The sequence below is a fragment of the Taeniopygia guttata genome, chromosome 2 (genome assembly GCF_048771995.1).
Source record: "Taeniopygia guttata chromosome 2, bTaeGut7.mat, whole genome shotgun sequence".
Lineage (NCBI taxonomy): Eukaryota > Metazoa > Chordata > Aves > Passeriformes > Estrildidae > Taeniopygia > Taeniopygia guttata.
The window spans coordinates 118,122,872-118,142,818 of record NC_133026.1 but is presented as its reverse complement, the minus strand read 5'-3'; the positions used below and the strand labels follow the sequence as shown (position 1 = coordinate 118,142,818).

Here is a 19,947-nt window from a genome sequence, read left to right as displayed (position 1 = left end):
AGTAATATTATTGTCAGTAACATATAACCTATTATGTCTAAACATCCATGTGACAATAGATTTACTGCCTAGATAGGATACTTATAAAGGACACTCAGATTTTAGAGAAATTTTAAAGCAGTTTCCTACATGTATCTTCATATCTATGAGAAGGGACGAAAAAAATACAGTAGACTGAACCTCAGCTTCAGGATTACCCAAAAACACAAGCAATGCATCCTGCATATGAAACCATTGAATAGCAGCTATAACTACACAATAGCAAATTGTCCTTTTGTATTTAAAATATGTAAAAATTAACCAAAAGCTTAGAAATGGAAAACTGAATTTGAGTCACATAAACATAGAGAGGTAACTGTGAGGGGATGCTGTTTATCCCAGTAAATCTTACATTACTTTTCAAGCAGAATTTCAATTTCTGATGTGTTCTTCCTAATAACAGCAACTATTTTATTCTGTACCTTGGAGATCACATCCTGCATCTCATTTCTGGGATAGTATGTTCCATCATCGTATCTGAATCTGTACAGCATGTGTTCAGGTTTGAATTGGTGCTTATCTGTAACTAAATTAAAAAAAAAAAAAAAAAAAAAAAAGCATTGTTAGTTGACTTTCTGAAGAAACCAAGGAGAGAGAAAGAGGTCAGCATAATTTCTTCTAGTAAGAGCCCTAAACACAGCAATAAGTAGATTTCAAGCAGGAAGGCCAGAAAGCCCAATTAGATCATCTGCCCTAAGCTCCTTTATGCCACTGGTGACAATATTTCTTAAAACATTTAAGTAGTACAGAAGAAAACAGTTTCAAGTCACAGGGCAAAGGATATGGAAGACAGGCAGGGGACAGCATGAAAAATTAGGCACTCAAATCTTTTTAGTCTTCAGTGCTTTTCCAGAGCTTATCAAGCAAATAATCAAGTAATACTTATTTTGCAACTATTCATATTATTCTTTCATATTATTATTTTCTATCTTCATTCTTGATGAGGCCAATCTCAGATGATTCAGTAAATATACAAACACTTCACAACACATTTGACCAGTCTTGCAGTGTGAACAAAGGAGAGAGGAACATCTCCCTCTATATACAGCCACCTAAATGTCTAAGTTTAGGTGGCAATTATCAAGAGATAATTGCCAAGAGATTATTATGCAAGTATTATGAAGATGTTGATAATCTATTTCCCCAAGGACCTGGGAAAAATGATCTTAACATCTGGACTTCCAGAGTTTCACAAGCTTCCAGCAACAAACCTCACAATTTCAAGTGTTTTGTCAAAACAGATCATATCATAGGATACAAAGGTTCTCCTGGAAACTGCACTGCTACAGATCTTTCTGAAAAACAGCTGATCCATTTGAGGGTTGAGGACAGGCTTAGGAATTATCACCATCCTAAGATAACTACGTTATTAATTACAGCTTTACTTGCAGTTGTACGCTTTAATTTTGAAAGTCAATTTACATGTCATCAACTGATAAAGGAGGGTGCTGTAATGTCTTTCTTTATCAGAGTAACACACCTGAGAGAGTTAGGTAATTCTGTGTATGCCTTCCTATAGCAAGTGATTAAGCCATCATACATAATTCTCTTCCAGAAATTTAGTTAGGCATCATAAACTTTGTATAGTCAGGTGCCTTCCATCTACACCATTTTTCATGCCCCTTCAAGCTGCTTAGTATTGCCACACATCATCTGATACACAGACATAAAAACTGAACTTCGTATATTAAGTGTCATGGGCAAGAGCAAAATAACATCTCTACCTGCATTTGATATATCTACTAACAGTAAAGCTCAGGACACTATTCTAGTTGAACTGATATTTAGTTTATTTTTGTAACTACAAATCTCCTTAATCCATTGAGATAAGGCTTCCATCTCTAATCAGCTGTGAGTGGACAAAATACCTCATACCATTGACTGGTATCAGTCATTTCAAATATCAGAGAATTCCACCAGGTAGCTTTAAAATAGCAGCATACAAACAGATATTCCCCCTTATATAAAAGTAGAACGGGGGAAAATGGAAAAACTGTAACTTTTCTGCTTGCTAGAGTTCACAGATCAAGAAGTACAACAATGTCCATCACAACACGGTTCTGTCATGGCTAGAATGAACTCCAGCACAGTGAAAATAATGGCCAGCCTACTGAATATGCAAGCTCTCAACAAAGGCCTCTACAATATTTGCAATGTAAATAACAGCCAAACGTTCTTCCTCCCTTGCTCCCTCTGTGAAAACAGATGGTTCATTCTACTTTATTTTAGGAATGCTATTTTCAGTGAACTACAGCTGGATTCACTATTCAAAGTAGCATGTCTGGCTCACATTTCTGTGCTCTAATATAATTACCCTTTTATCTCATGAAGTTACACAATATTCATTTAACTTTGCATTGAGAAAATCTATGGGTGTATTTAGGATATAAATTACAAGATCAGGAGAAGAATCTCTGGCAACAGAATCATTCTATTGAAAACAGTTCAGTGTGTGTAGTAAACATAATAGCATCTGACATTTGAATAATGGTGGAAGAAAATCATGTAGACTGACATTAAAGAAATGACGACTACATGACTACTGATGAATAACCTTAATATTTTTCCTCCTACTCCGCATATGTTTAAAACACACCCAGCTCAGCGGCACTATGTTTCTCCCACTTTCTTTCCAGTCAAGGCCACTAAAATCATTGCAAAGAACTTAAATTAATTATTAAATTAATTGCTGGCTGGAGTACAGAAGTATTAAAATGTATATTATCAAAGATTCCATCTAAATTTACACCCTGGATCTCTGATGGTATGGTAACTAACTTGACATCTTTGTTTTGAGTAACTGTACCTATGATATTCTGTAAAATATGACTTCAAAACCAGAAGATTCTTCGGTTTACTTATATGGTCCTGTTAGACTATACATTGTAGTAAAAGCAGAGATAAGGACATGCTTTTGTAAGAGAAAAATGTTGCCAAAGCAAATTACCTGCAGAAATCAAATCTTCTTACCAACTAAAAAACTGAACCCTTTCAGTGATACTTCTCTCTACAATAAGCTAAATGCAGAGAGTTGACTACAAATTTCAGCATCAAAATATCAATTTTAGTAACTATACAAGGTAGTGAAGAGAAGGCCTAAAAATTCAAAAGATTTAACTGCTGGGTTACAGATTCATCAGCTCCACTCGTAACATCTAACAGATGAGCAGGCACATTTATCAAAACATCCAGTTGTGACTCACTGTCATGTAAAATTCTTAGTTTAACACCTTCCCAAAAATGCCTGACTTTAATAAAGCTTAGAATCCTTACAAGCAGTGTATTATTCTCTGTTTCCCCAGAATTTATTTTTGCTTACAAAAGAACAGCAGCATTTCTCTAGATGCTTTTTCCTAATGCTCTGATCCCATCAGCACAGAGAAAATCTGATCGAATCAGTGGAGCCTTTCCCAGTAAATCTGCTATGGACATGGACAATGGCCCCATAAGGCCCCTGGAAGGATATCATGCAGATTCCACAAGCTGTCTCGTGTTAACAAGACCATCTTTTGTCAGAAAAAATTAAGTCCATTCTAGTAACAACTATTATCTTGAAAGCAAGTCAGTTAAAACTAACTCTATTTACCATGGTGAATAATGCCATTCTCTAGTAAAGCTTGGCCAAGATGAACACCTTCTTCAGATTTGTGTATCTCTCCAATTTCCAATAGCCAGGACACAAATTCACTGAAAAAACAGATACAGAAAACAAATTTTACATCTCATACCAGATCTACTGCATGTCCCTCTCCATTACTAGTGTTTCTTACTAATCTTGTAAATTATTCTTTAGCCTAATGATCCTCAAAATGTCATACCACCTTTAAAAAACTCACACTTTACAGCTTTTCTATTATTTTGACATAACTACATATGGTTTCCCATGAGATGTCTTTTCTGCTCAGAACTTTTCCATGCATGAATTTAACCTGGCACATAGTAAAGACTTTCCATGTTTTTTGGGATATCCTCAACTAGCATAGCTGCATTTGCTCAGACAAACCAACATAAAGCAATCCCAGGCATTGCTACTGCACCTGCCCAAGGCAGGAATGCCAGGAAGGCAGAACACAGTATAAACAGTAGGCTAGTAACTTCCAAAGTGTGTCAAACATATTGACATCCAGAGCATATATACCAGGTATATATTCATGTGCAGAAAATGCCTGGCTTCTACCAAAGCAAAGCTGATGTAGTTCAGAGACATTGGATCGACAGCACATAAGATGGGCATGTTACAAATCAAAAGCATAGTGCAATGAGGTAGTACAACTTTCACATTTATGGGTTATAACTGGTGGCCCTGGGATCAGCAGAAGCATTCTTCAAAGCAGTTCACTCCAAAGATAGCTGTGAAAAGAAGCCGTTTGTTGGTAGATTTAAATGGCTCCTCACCATGAGTGTGTTCTTCACTTGCATCCAACAACTTTACTGAGGAAACATGATTCTACCATAACTGAATCATTAGTCTTAATCCTGATTTCACATCTCTTCAACTGTGTCACTTCTGACAGATCATAAGACTCTACCAAGTTTTATTTCCTCTTTTGAACCCAGTGGTATTTTCTCAACAACTTTTTTTGTGCAAAACACTCTATCTTATAAAAATGCTTTTTACACTTAACTTATGACCATAAGTCATGAAAACTTATGACCATAAGTTTTCACACTTATGGCCAAATTAAATAAGAGATAACTCTACTGTCTCCCAAATTATGATTTTTTCATATACACATTTTAAGGGCATCTATTTCTTTTTCAGTCTTCTCAAGCCATAGGCATAATAAGGCATTATAAAGATCCTTTTGATAATTTAAACATGTAAACCTTATTTTCTAACTCCGTTCCTGACTTTCAAGCAAGAGGAGAACAGAAGCTGTTTAAAAAGAAAATATTACTTAGTTGGAATAAATAAAATTTTACATTCCAAACTAATCATTCCAGAAACAAAATGAATTTTAAAAGTTGGGAATTATTTCTTGAGAGAAATTAATTCACTTGATGCATTTCCATATTTTCATCATGCCCTTGGCAGCCTTGTCTCTTTAAAAGAGCTACTTTGCAACATTCATAAATTTTAGGCATATCATTTTACATTCTGGCTAAATTCTGTGAGGCAAATAGGCCTAACAGACATTACAAATGAAGTGTGGTTTCTACAGAATCCCAAAGCAGATTTAAAATGTGGGTTTAGATGGTAAGAATTCATGCTATCAAATGCATATAATACCTTCCAAGAAAGCATTTGGGGAAAGTAGTTAATTTCCTCTTCCTGTCTTTGATGAGATTCCCTTGTTTGCACATCATTTTGTACAATCTTTCTCCTTGCTCAGAGATCATCACCCAAGTGTCCTGTTCCATGCCCAATTTTAAACCTGCCAAAAATGCATGAACATTTTATGAAGTTATATTGCCATTATATTTCAGTATGTTCCCTGAAAGAGAAAAGCAATACTGGTATTTTACATATGAAAAAAAGATAAAGAACTGATTTTCATTATTTTCTCATGATCAAGTTAAACCATGAATATCTGATCTTCATACAGCATAGCTAAAAGATGTTTTTCTCACAGAGAATTTAATTTGTTAGTCTATCTACATCACCATTTATTTTGTAGTAACAACTGACTCCAGTATATGAACATTTGCAAAGGAGTAGTCATGTGTTCACAAGTGTAAAATAAGGAGCCTTGGTTTTGCACTTATCAGTGATAATAAAGAGATCTTCACTGAAAGGAATATTTTTCAAATTTCCAGTTAATAGTAGTAACAAGTTATCATATACATATGATAGTTTCACACAGATAATTCACTCCTTTTCCACAAAATCATTCAGGCTTGGCAGGGGAGCTGGAACTAGGAGATCTTTATGGCCCCCTTCAACCCAAGTAATTCTATGATATTCCATCAGAGTAAGGGTCAGGTACTTTTTTTAGTTCTGAAATACAGCCTGGAGAAATGTGTCTGTCATGAGAAGCTAACAGTGGTAGTGGGAATAGAACAAGGATTGTCTCTCACCATCCAAGAACCACACAGCATTGATGTCACACAAACAAATAAAACATGGAGTACCCCAGGGAAAAGAAAACTTAACTAATATACTACTTCTGGAGCTTAGAGGATGTTGATGCTGTTATTTGTATTGACATTTCAAGTAAGGTCATCATGGCATCATCAATCTTAAAGATGACCACCTTTGTATTTTAAAGGTTTTTTTCAAAAATTTCTAACTTGCTGAATGCCTCAGGGGTTTACAGGAAAGCCACCAAATCGACAGAAAATTTCTGCAAGAAGTTTACAATACATCTTGATTTCCTCTAGCAAGCAAATACAATCTACAAAGTGGTCCTAGTTTATCATTTTATTACAAAAGCTCAAAACTCTGCTAAATCACTTAATTCAGAGCATTTGTTCAGCTACTTTTTGTTTAGCTTCTGCTACACAGATTCCAAGTAAAAGTAGAGGCTTAGTTTCTCTCAGTCCTTTGAATCTCTTGAGTCTTCCAAATAATTTGGTTTTTGACAATTCTGTGTTGCAATCTGAACCTATGTGCGTCTCGTCTTCTCCCCGTTTCATGGTTTTCTCCTTGCTGGCAAACCCACTGAGAGCATCAGGACCTGAAGTCTTCCACAAATCATAGGATGCTAAAATCCTATGACATGTATTAGCTTTGGGATGGCTACCTCAGACCTCCAGCTTGCCAAAGTTTAGCTCTAACTCATTTCTATTACCAGCTGCTCAGTTGATTAGTGTGAAATAGTAAGAATTCATCAACATAAAATACTACTACTTACTCTTTGTATTTCTTGCCTAAAGCATCAAGAGCCTAAGGGAGAAGTGAAACTTAACAGAGAAGTAAGATATATTGAAAATGTTTTAGTCAGTTCCAAACAAGGTCTTATGCAGACACAGACAAACCTGGTTTTTTTATGGTTTTTTGCATTTGACACCATGTCCACCACATTTCTTTTTCACTTTTTAAACATTTTTCATATTTTAAAAGTGTTGAGAGTTTAGACCTCTAAAGCATCTTTTTAGCTTTTCTGCTATAAATTCCTGATGACACTACTGATTAGCCAGTGCTGAGACACCCTACTTAAAACTCTGGTCCTACAACAGATTCTAGAACATCCAGTATTCAACTTTAAAAGACCAAAGAAAATATTGTTAGTGTCCATTTACAACAGAGGCACAAACCAACAGTTACTGCAACAGGCAATGGAAAACCTACAAAAATCAGGATAAGAATCACAGATCTAAACACAAGGTCATATTTTCTTTCAGTATCAAGGCTCCAAATAGCATTACTAATTAGGATATTAGGGCTTTCAAATGAAATTAGCTCCAGAAAATGATGGTGCATTCATCTTTCCCTGCTTCTACTTTGTGCTGGGTTCACCTTGAACACATGAAGTTATGCATGGTCACATTTGAGATCAGATTATATTTCATCCAAGTATTCTTCCACCTTAATTCAGTTACTCAGAAAGACAATGGTTTTCCAAAGGTGATTGGAAATGGTGATTACTTTCCTGGGTAGGAGGCAATACATCCAAGATGGAGTTGTGAATGTGTTGTGTACCATTTCAGTTTGGATCATCTGCATTAAGATCCAGGCACAAAAGGCCTGCTCATTTCAGTGATTCAAATGGCCAGTCACAAAGGAAATCAGTGCATACAAATCCCATGAGGCATTTAAGATAGACCCTCAGATTCCACAAACCACAATAATACACAGGTCTCAATGAATTTATGACAATTTATACTGGTTGAGGATAAGCTGTAAAATCACAGATTAAATCATCTCCCCATTCCTCAAACAGATTTACTACCAGCATATATGATTCAAGACATTATGCCCTTCCCAGTACAAGTTTGATTCATTTTTCCCAGGCTGGTATCCATAAATCTTCAGCTGAACCTGACACAACAAGTTTGCCTACCAGCTGGTTTTGCTTTATTTCTCAACACAAAAATACAGTATGGCTTTCTGGCAGAGCAACACAAGGAAGTTTATCGACCTACCTTTTCTTCTCTCTCGCTCTTTCAAAATAGCTTCCAGCCATTCTTGCTTCTCTTCAGGGGTTTTTGCCATGCATACAAACCATTTATTCTTTGCCGTGTTGTGGATCTTCCAGCCATTAATAACAGTGTGGCCACTGCTGTGGTAGTCAGCTGGGAATAGATAAAATTGCTTAAAGAGCACCAACTCTTAAAACAAGCAATAGCAATAGTTGCCACAATTAAAAACTTATCACCATGCATAAAATCCTGGAAAATACAGAAGAATTAAAATTAATTTAAAGTTATCTGTGTGGCTGTGAAGTGTGGTATAACTTAATAAACTGTAGTTTTTATTTTAGTAAAAAGTGTTCTTTGTACAGTGTAACACAGATTTGCTTAGCATATGAAAGAAGGTATAAAGTCAACACTAAACAGGCAGAATCCTAGAACCCTAATAAATGAAAAGATAACAGTACTTGGGAGTACTTTTGTGTTAAACTGTAATAAATAATTATTTAAACAAGCAGCATTGTGCTTTTGCCCCTTAAATTGCTCAGAGTTGCTGTGCTGATTGTCTGATTTACTATTAAGTGTAAAAAAGGACTAAATATGCAGGGGGCAAATACAACTTCAATTTCACAAGTAATCAAAGCACAGATATTTGGTGAATCTTTACTAGTTACCTGAATAAGCAAATATCTACCCTTACTAGTTTAAACAAACTAGAATATAATAAACCAAATGCATAATTCCTGAAATATGTTCCTAACAGCCTCATATTTGATGAGCACATTATGAGAGGTAAGGGTTGCTGATGTTTTTAGATAACTTAAACTCCTGACACGTAACATGTAAAAATATCTATACTATAGAAATCAAATTATTTACTATTTATTACTCTATATTTGCTTCTATAGCAATTGATTTTACCATGCTAGTCCATAAATCTCATTCAGAAATTCCAAAACTAATCCCCTAACTATCCTTCACAAGGATTACATTGATTTTCTGGTGGAAAAATTGTGAGGGATAAATGCTTTATGATAAGAAATAATGTTTTATTCATAAAACACAGACTAAAAAACTAGAGCTATCAACTACAATACAAAACACTAAGAAAAATCAAAGGTCAATATTTTCTCACTGCAAATTTTCATTAAGCAGCAAAAAAGACCAAAAGCCAACCCTGAACTAGTGCAATAACTACGCAGCTTTTAATTTAGTAAATACTTTTTCAGCCCTATTTTTTATGATGAGATGAGATTTTCTGAAACTGAAACCCTTGCTGAAATGCTTGTTAAGATTTATCATAAATCTCAGCAGACATGCTAGTATCTTTTCAATAACTTTGCATTTTAATTAGATAGAAAGCAGCCAAGCTTTGTGTACTGGGCTGGGAAATGTCAGGAACTACTAGAAAATCATGAGACTGATGGCTAACTTCTAAACCAACAAAACTTTCTAGTACTCAAAGCACGTAAAATGTGCAAGCAAGTCTGTGACAGGGAAAAATATGAAGTCATTTTTCCAACATCATGTTTATGCTACTCAGCTATTTATCATATTTTTATTTGCACAGCCTACACATAGTATACTTTGTTTCTTGAAAGCTATTGTTTCTTGAAAATTACCCATCATACTATTCATACACTTACAAAATCAGACCCAAAAGTCAAGGACAAGAAATAAGTCTCAAACAGAAACTCTCAAATGACAGACTGCAGACCTTCGGGGATCGGAGGCAGAAGTAAAGTTATGGTTCCTTTGTTTATTTTTTAAGTTAGAGGTGAATACATATAAAAACACAGGGTCATAATTTTCCTGTGGTCTTTGTTACTGTATATCTATCATCACAAGACACGTTGTGTAGGGAAATGATTACTGGTTCATTGAACCATAACACTAAAAATTGTGGCCAAAAAAAAAATCAAAAATGAGGGCTCAGACTCACAAATGGACCACTTCAGACAAAAATTTGGTGTCAATTTAGTAGCTTAAGTAACTTAATTATAAAAAAAATGGCGTGCCCAGACACTTGAATCTCTCAATGTGGAGATGATTTTTTTAAATTTGCAGCTTCCTTGGCATCTGAGGATTTGTAACTGCAGGACCAGGAGCACTTCAGCTGTTTGACCACACTCACCTCATTCCACCACAAACTCACAGAATTCTGGGAAAGGCCCAATCACCAAGCTAGGTATTATGACTGCCTAATGTATACAGAGGGCACTGAGGCAGGTGGATGAAAATGTGTAGCAGCTGTCCAGCTCTGCCATAGTAACGCACTGCTGGGATGCCCACTTGCACTTCAGCCTCTGTCTGAAGGGTAATCTGAATCCATTTGTGAATCTGCTTTCTCCTTTGCTCTTCACACTCCCCACAAAGGGGAGCAATTCCTACTATTCTCCAAGGCTCCCATGAGTAATTTGTTCTCTCCAATACGCCCAATGTCCATAGTCAAGAGCAGTTCAGCATTACACTGTCATCCCATATAAACTCCTACCTTCTCTGACCTGGCTATTGGGCAAAATCTGGTCAAGAACTGCTGGCCAGCCAGGAGGTGTGCATATCCTGACTGCCCAGATGCTCTGCACATCTGCACATTGTCACACCAATGCAATCACAGCTGGAAGCCAGGCTAAACAAATAATTTTCAAACCTCACATAATGGTTACAGAAGGAAGAAGAGCACAAGACTGCTGCTTGCTCCATGCAAAGTCTGAACAGGCAGGATCAACAAATCATTAAACCTACATCTTCCCTAGGAAAGGCGATGAAAGATGACATCATTTAATGTGTCTTAGTAATACATTAAAGTAATTTGAACTGCAATATACTGTTCAAAATTCAAGATTCATATCTTTGAGTGATACATAAAAAGCAATTTGTTGCAGCCATATACAAAAGAATTTTCTTCCCTCGAAAAAAAAAAAAAAAAAAAAACAGAAGTCTCTGTACTGAAATAATTGTATGTTTCTTAGAGGTTCTTAGGAGCATCAATGTTCAGAAACCCCACAGGAATAATTGCTGCATAGTATCAACTGCCACCCTCCATGTGTACTTTTTGGTGGAGTTTCCAGCTACTTTTATCATGTTGTGTTTTTTCTATATCATGCCTCAGTTCAAGACTAGAGGACAGAACTACTAGAAGCAAACATAAATCTGGTATTTCCTAAGTCTCAAGTGCTTTTCTTCATAAACTAAGTACCATTTATTTAATGGCTGATTAATGCCTTTAGAAATGTAATTTTCTCTCAAAAGTGAATTTTTGAAACTTAGGTACAGAAAAAAGAATATGATTACCATTAAAACCACCTTTCTAATACTTGAAAGTGTTTGTGAAGCCACATTATTTTAAGACCATAAATAGCTTGCCCTGATAACTAATATGCATCCCACTTTAATCAGTGCAATCAAGAAAAGCAGAGCGCTTCATGGTGCTGAAATAAAAAAAGAAAGCTGACACCAACTGTACTGCTCAGCCAAGGCCTAATTTCATCAAAGAAAAATTGCTTCTCAGAAAAAGCTTTGTTAATTTCTGTAGGCATGTCATTAGCATGATAATAAACCACACTGGGAATCTGTTTTGCTATTTCTATGCTTCTACCCACAAAAAACGAATATTACATTCCTACATCTATCAATGCTGAGAGCAAACACTCTCAGTTGCCTTGTTCCCTGGAGCTCCATAGTTCCTTATATAAAGTGAGCAGGGGATCCCAAAATCTGCAGTAAGGAACTGTGGAAATATCATCTAGACTCAATAGTCTTTAATTTCTTTAAAGAGACCCATCTGGAGTGCATGACAAAGAGTCCTGCACAGATATAAAAATATAAGCACTCTGCACTCAGAGCTTCCACTCTAAATTAGGAATTACAGAAATTGATAGGTAATAAATGATTAAAGAGAATAAAATAATGCAATACCAAAAACAGCACATGCAAAGCTAATTTGAGTGACACTAGGATATTACTTCTCTTGGGAATGCAATGAGACAAAAACAGCTCAAACACGGATGACTACAGGGGATGAGAAACAAGATATCTGGGTGTAACAAATGAGAACAGTAAAGAAAGCAGGGCAGATAAAGGTTAAAGAAGGACATCATGATCTGAGTGAAAGAAAAAATATCTGTGTGAAGAGAGCAAACACTGAAGACTCACAAGGAAGGAAAAGAGCAGGTAGCATTAAATAAAAAAAGGGGAGGGTGACAAGAAAAAGGCAGAATGATGTCACAGGCAAGGGAATTAACATAGAAACTTCCAAATTTCAGAGAACCACAGAAAAGGGGGATGAAATAGCAGTAATTACAAGGAAGAATAAATCTTATGATATTGGATACACTGAAATGGGAAAAGCAGAAAATGTGATAAGGAAAAAATGCAAGTAAAAAGAATCATAACACAGTTTGGGCTGGAAATAGCCTGCAATGAGCAGGGACATTTTCAGATCAGGTTGCTCAGAGCTCCATTCAACCTAATCTCGAATGCTTCTAGGGATTGAGCATCCACCATCTCTAGTAAGTTATAAATCAGACTAACCAAACTATTAATGATGTCGCAGAAGTGTGGAAAGGAGTATGGATTCTGTAAATAATGTGTATATAAATGTGACAAGAACTGATATGGCTCAGGAGGAAGGAAACATGAACCCTCCAGTACTGGGTACAAGGCTATAGGAAATGAGTACAGTAGTAAAATTTCCTGGGGCTGAAGGAAATTAGACAACTGGTGTCTGCATAGAGGAAGACTATTTGTTCTTAGCCACATTATAATTCAGGACTCACTGAGGAAGAAAAACAGGCAGGAAGGAAAATGAACAGTGTGAAAAAGACCAAGGACTGAATAGCTAGAACAAGTAAATGAAGAAAGGTAGGACAGATAGAGGATCAAAGAAACAATTCCTAAAGCCAATGCTAAATGCACAACAATATGTAGGCAGGAGTCAGTTAAAGATGAATAGTTACAGAATTCTTGGAATATTCATCAAGAAGAAGATGGTGGGTATAATCCTCTGGACATAGTAATGTTAACAGTTAGAAGCAAAGAGATGCTGTCTTATAAAGTGATATGTTGCAAACAGGGAAACTGCCTTTTATTTCTAAAGCATATTTAGGAAGATGAAAGAAAATAAATGAAAGGAAGTCAAACAGTACATGACAGGAAAGATTGAAACAATCAACTCTCTTTTTTGCATAAACAAAACCTGAGATTTTATACAAACAAAGCTAAACGTTGGGCAGTAATACAGGTTGGAAAAGGGGAATAGCAGGATAATGAATATTAAATAAAATATATTCAACTCAAAGAGGCTTGAAGAAATTCACTGCAGTGTACCCACAGATAGCTTGAAATCACTAACTAAATCAGGGGGCCTGGTGAAGGACATAACCCAAAACAGATGTCAAGAAGTTTTTATAAAAAACGTCTGGTAAGCAAAGACAATGAATCAAGTGTGACATCACCATATGTTCAGCATTTTTCACCATTTTTATCAATAGCTTAAATGGTTCAGTGCTAACATTGTCCACAGAACCAAGTCAAGAAGCATTGCAAGAGCTTTGGGGAACAAGATTTGAATTCTGAATACTTAACAAATTGTACAAATGGTAAGATAAAACTCAGTACAGAAAAGAAAGTAATTATCAGTCCTACTCTCAGACATTAATACAGTATAAAATAAAATGGGATAGGTACCAGTACTGCACAAAATGCTCTGCTCTGGTATTCTGGAACATAAATGAGAAGACTGAAAAATAATGCTCTCAGAAAAGCCAAACAATCCTGGGAATAGTTGAAGACATCCCATGTTGCAGCATTACAGTAATTATTCTGGCACTGGTAAAATTTCAGCTCTAGACACTTCAGTCATTAATTCCGAGCATTTATTAATGTATTTTTTTTTATAAAATTGAATGTGAATGCCAAAAAATAGAAGCAAACTGATCAAAAAACAAAATACAAATGACAAAAATAAAATTATAAAATAAGAAATAATAAAAACATAACACATGAATAAAAGTTGTAAAATATGAGATGGAGGAAAGAGACAACAGTCTTCCAATAAACTATTTTGTTGCAATAAGAACAATAGTCAATTTTTCATCCAAGTCAATTATACTGTCTACTCTGTAAAACAAGAAGTGAGCAAACTATTCTGAAGACAAGGAACCCAGGAATATATTAAAAACAAATTTTAAAGAAATATTCAATTCCTATGAAGTTTACTTAGAAGTAAATTCATTGTTATTAATACTCATTTCTAGAACAAAATTACATTGAGAAATGCTTGGAATCCATAGTAGAGGAAAAACTTAACAATTTTAAAATATCAGGAGAAGCAATACATAACTCACAGAAATTCCTGACAGACTTACATATTTGCAATGCCACTGCAAGTTTCATACATCACTTTTTTTTAATCTTCACATTAAAAAAACCCAAAATATTTTAATTGCAAGAAAAAATAATTATTGTTAAGCTTAAAGGTTAAACTCAAGTTTCCAAAACAAAAATTTACATGTCTAGGAATACTTTGGGTTTTCTCTTTGTGAATATATGTCAGGAAGATTTTAAATAATCCTATGGATTATATCCCTAAAGATGTTTTTAAAAATCCTTCCTTATGTTACAATTTCAGCATTTATAATGTTTCATCCCAACAGAGGTAGGTTTTCCACTTGCTGTTATAAATATACCATGTACCTAGGGATAAGTTCTTTAAGAGTGCTGGAATGCTGTAAAGTGAGGTTAAATATGCAATTTCAGCTAAGCAATAAATGTCATCTTATTTTATTACTTTGTTCATGTAAGCATAAAATACTCATCTATGGATGCCCAACTCATAATGGATGAAAGCAATGATGTGTCACAGAAGCAGAATTTTGATATTAACAGATAGTGCTTTTAAAGCAGTGTCTTCCTCTTTCCTTCTAAATATATAGAGCATCCTCCATTCTAAAAGAAATCATGAAGCTGAATTTGATTTCACCACCTCAAAAGATGGCTCTGGAAATGAGCCACACAAATATACTCACCTGTTCCATCATCTACATTCTCCACTTCCATTACTTCCGTGTTTATTCTGCCCCGGAAAAGGTAACGGTGGCCATCTGTAGATGCTTTGCTATTCTTCAATCTCCTGAAAAAAGAAAGCACAGAAGAGCACACCATTCACTCCCTTCTTCTATGTTTCTACACTGCTACCTTTACATGCAGATTTAGAGACCACAACACCTTAATACCTGTGCAATTGAGTTGTAGAATCGGATGCTGAATGGGATGCTGCTGATGGAAATGCAAAGATGCTAAGGCTGGTAAGAGTCACCTGCAAATTCCTGCCTGAATGAGAGCTCATCAGGAAAGTCTCACTCTGTAAAAGCTCTGCTCCAACACTTGGGTACCTATATGCTGTTGTCTGCCATCAAAGACCAAAAAAGGAGAGCCTTTCCTCCCAGCTGATCTGGTCTCCCCATTAGTCTAGAAATTCAGCATGGGGGTAGTGTGACTGAAAATAATTAAATGAGAACATCTTTGGATAGAAATCTTGACCTACGTATGTTAGCATCATAAATGGGATTTATGTAGGGAAAGATGAAGACATCTTTCCTTCCTAATGTAAGGGTTAACCAAGAATTGTGATTAAGGATTGTGAAGCTCGTGGCAGTTTCATTGCATTATGCTCGAAAGTACTTTGCATTGCTGTTACTGTTTCCAGTGAAGCCACTGCCTTTGGAGAACCCCAGTTCTAGACAGCTTTTCACACCTCAGATAAGGCAGGGATTATTGTCTATCCATTTTTGCCTATGATGATAATTATTAGTGTATATCAAATAAAGGTCAGCTCCTAAGAGTCAAGGATCTCCTGAATTTTGACCTTCATTCACTCCAAAGAGGTACTAATTTTCATAAAATTACCTGCTTCTCAATCATTACTTTATTACTGTCTTATGAGTAACCCTACTACACCATAAATTTATTATTCAAAAACTGAGTAATACATTAAAAATACAAAAAAGCATCAAAGCAAAACCAGAATAAAGTTTCAGTAGCAAGTGTTTTTTCTTTTCAAAGTGAGTGACTCCAATATGTCTACTGAGTTTTAAAACTGTAAACCCAAATATAGCATTCCATGTTTACACAACTCTGCCACAAAAGGATGGTTAAAAATTACATTAAATATCTCATACCATAAAGGCAAGGCAATTTTTGTAAAATTACCAAAATACGATTTCTCTCTTTACATACTTGCCAATCAATATTTTAAGTCTCTTGCTGGAAATAAGCAATTAATTTCTCATCTTAAATTTTGAAGTTATATTCTAAATTTACTTAATCCTATATCTGCAGAGATGCCACCATGGTACCAGCCAGTGACATGATTATTTGAAACTAAGAAACCACAGACAACCTTTCATGCATTTCGAGATTTTCATCCAATAGTGCATTTTAATGAGAATATGGCTACAAAAACATGGAACTTAGTGGAGGACAGCTGAAAAGATACTATGTAACCAGCAACTTATTTGTAATTGCTGGACAATAAACTACAACAAATATCAGAAATTTTAGAAGAAGATGTATCATGTATCCAGGAATCTCTCAAATATCTATCCAGTAATATGTATTTAGTGGCTACTCTAAAACAATTTCTGGATTAAAGAGACAAATTTTAGCATCAAGAGAAATATACGTACATAGGAAACCCTTATTTCTCACAACATTGTCTACAGAAGCTTGTTGCTGAACTACGAGATTGCTCATTGGAATGCAGCAAGCAGCAGCTTTCTGGCTGTTTTCCCTGATTACAAATATAAGGCATCAAACTTAAATCTGTAGAGACTTATTTTATTCCACAGGCTACAATACTAATCTGTTTGAACGAAAAATTCAGACTGTTTACACTTCTTAGAAGAGAGACCATCACATATAACCTGCTGTAGAAGGCTGACAAAACAGATTCTTTTCCCCGACACTTCACCACTAGGATTATGTATCCATATAATTTTTTTCCAGTTGTTTTAATTAAATAATTCTCTTTGATAAGTTTCTTATAAAGATTATAACTTTTATGCTGCGGTTCTTACAGAGCAATATACTCATGATTAGCTCTATTGTGAGAAAAGCACATTATTTTTGAAAGTAATCATTTACCTGTGCTTTTTTTTGCAGTAGACCAGAAGATTATCAAAAAGAAAAAATATCCTCTCTTGGATATTTCCTGCTGAAATTTTCAGTAGTAGTCCACTTCGCAGCATTTCTGTACATGTGTCTGTGATGTTGGACCCCTAAAATTGAGTGGAAAGAGATTACTCTTTTAGTGAGAACTGAAGTACTTTGCCTCAACTAAGGAAAAGTTTCTTATACAAAATCACAAGTATAAAAATTCTCTGGAAAGAAGTCATGGTAATTTATTGCATTGTAATTATGCAGTAATCTGTAAGGATGTTTAACACTAGCTTTGTGAATAGATACATTTTTATAACAAAAAGTTTCTAAATTATATTACTTTTGTGCAAAGATCTCTTCTGAAAATCAGGTCAACTTTATCTAATAACTCATATCCTCAGTAACTTTATTCAGAAATGTCTGAAAATTGGGCTTTACAAGACATAATCTATGCCATGATGTAATTGGAAGCTGAAGCAACCTGGGACTTGAGCATCACTAAGGGTGCATGCTTCTACACTAGATTAGGCTAAGTACAGAAACAAAAATTAAAAACCAACAAGATACAAAACTTGGGCAAAGCCAAGAGTGGCATGTACAGCTAGGACTGTCTAGTACACTTCCTTCTAACTTACTCCAAAGACATCAGAATTTTGGTAAGGTTTAGATGTTTGGGATTAAACTTCCCATGCCTCATTTTTGCCTCAAGACAGATCATTCATGTGAAAAGGTCACCAGGTATTTTAATAAAATTAAAGAGAAGCAACTTTAAGAGAGGAAAATATCTTCCAAAACAACTTATATGAAAAAATCATGGTACTTCTATGTCTTGCAAAGAGAAATTTACCTCTCAGGCAAGCTTACCTTGAATTCTGAGGTACATTTTTCTAGTCTGAAAAATCATGCTCTGTTGGGTAATGTTCCTGTGGAACAGAGCTGCTGTCCATGTGCATGTCCATCCAGACATGCAATCCTATTGATAATTTTATTACCTATTGTGTTGGCTGCATCAAGCATACACCCTGAGTTTGAAGAGTTTCCTGACTTGAGTGTGCCAAAGCCAGCTTGGAAAACCTGCAAAAGCCAGGACCCTTCTATCATCTTCACATGTTCTGAATAGTTTAGGCATGTGATAGCTGCAGTTACTTCCTCTTCTTGATCTAACCACAGTAGTCCAAAGAAAAATGGATTCAATTAAGAGCCAAGAAGTGATTATGCATTCTGTTCTCACAGTTCTTCATCCTACTGTCCATCCTTTGTATGTCACAGCTGTGAACATTGAGCAATAGCTCAGACTGTCCTAAGGAGAATGCAATCTGTTTACAGAGATAAGTGAGATTGCACAACCCCCACACTGGAGCACAATCCAGGTCTCTAAGCAAAGCCACTTCAGGATCTGTATTAACTAACCACTATTGCTTCCATTCAGGATCAAGTGCTCAAACAAGCCAGAGATGAATGTCACCTATAGCCACTCCAGCATCTTTCCCTTCCTAACACAGCATCAGTACCGGCATGCTAATTTTACAGTTTTGTTCAAAATCAAACACTGAAACATTTTAAAAGCACACTCAGTGATATAAATTAGGCATAAATTAGGGCTGTGTGTAATGCTTGTTGACTATAATTACAGAAAAACAGGTCACTTTCTTCCATTCCATTTCATTGTTTTTGTGTATTAAAGAGTAAACAATATCTCATTCTGTGTTTCAAATTTGCTGGAATAGTACTTATTAACAATTTGCATTTTAAAAGGTTGGATACTTTCTAAAGAGTCTTGGTTTGTTTTTACACAAAACTTCAACTTGGCAGAAAAATAGTAGTTTTTTGTAAGGAAGCTAGAAAATATCAGCTTAAGGTTTCAAAATTGTACAAGAAGTTTCAGCTTTCTAAAAAAGGATGGAATTTTTTTCACAGAAAGGATTTTATAAAATTTTTTTCTTTTCTTATTGAAGAATTTAGTTTTCAGTATAGAAAAACACAACCTTTTCCCAACAGTTCTAGCAAGATCTGCTACTGTGCCAGCATCTTGTCATAAAATAACACATTTAATACATATTTTAAGTATCTATAATTCAAGCTACCTGACTTATTTACAGTTGCCTCATTCATGATTCAAGTTTAACATGACTGTATGGCAGTGAGGGTTGTCTGTCCCACATTACTACACTTCATTAGCCTCCTAATTTTCTTCCCTTTGTAAAATATACTGCTAGGTGATGAAAACAAGTTTCTAGAGATACTTTTTTTCCTCTGAGGCATTTCATCCAAAGACTGAACAGTGTTAATGTTACCTCTCAGATACCTTCTGACAAAACCACAACCCATGCTGGTATGATCACAGGTCAGTGAATTTTGTTAGGGCTGTTTTATTTGCTGAAGTCCAAGGGAATAAGAAAACAGGATCAGGAGTCACATCTTCTTGTCCTACTTAACATGGCTAGTGCAGAAAAATCCCCTGTCACTCCCTTGCCTATGTAATACTTAGTATTTGCCTTTTCCTAGACTTTGGGTGGGCATTGAGAAAAATAGAAGGTCATACTATATGAAAGCACTGCTGCTTCTACATCGCTCTCCTCCACATCCCTTAGAGATGAAAACCATGCCTGAGGAAGGATGAAGCATAGAGCACACACAGGCACTGCCATATCTACCATGCAATTCAAAGAGCTGACAACCATAACAAGTTTTCATAAAGGATGGAATTACTCCTTAACTCTCCCATGAGTTCTCAAC

At 35.5% G+C, this 19,947-nt stretch overlaps 1 protein-coding gene across 2 annotated transcripts in view; it reads right to left on the bottom strand.

The window, feature by feature from the left end:
• PREX2 (phosphatidylinositol-3,4,5-trisphosphate dependent Rac exchange factor 2) overlaps positions 1 to 19,947 on the bottom strand; it is a 168,907-nt gene that overhangs the window by 93,471 nt on the left and 55,489 nt on the right. For both annotated transcript variants that reach the window (XM_002198999.6, XM_072924731.1), the window contains exons 7-12: positions 17,197 to 17,330; positions 15,081 to 15,184; positions 8,065 to 8,214; positions 5,270 to 5,414; positions 3,626 to 3,726; positions 462 to 565 (exon numbers count right to left, since the gene is read on the bottom strand). In XM_002198999.6, coding sequence (XP_002199035.4) covers positions 462 to 565; positions 3,626 to 3,726; positions 5,270 to 5,414; positions 8,065 to 8,214; positions 15,081 to 15,184; positions 17,197 to 17,330 — 738 coding nt within the window. The remainder of the gene's footprint in view (positions 1 to 461; positions 566 to 3,625; positions 3,727 to 5,269; positions 5,415 to 8,064; positions 8,215 to 15,080; positions 15,185 to 17,196; positions 17,331 to 19,947) is intronic.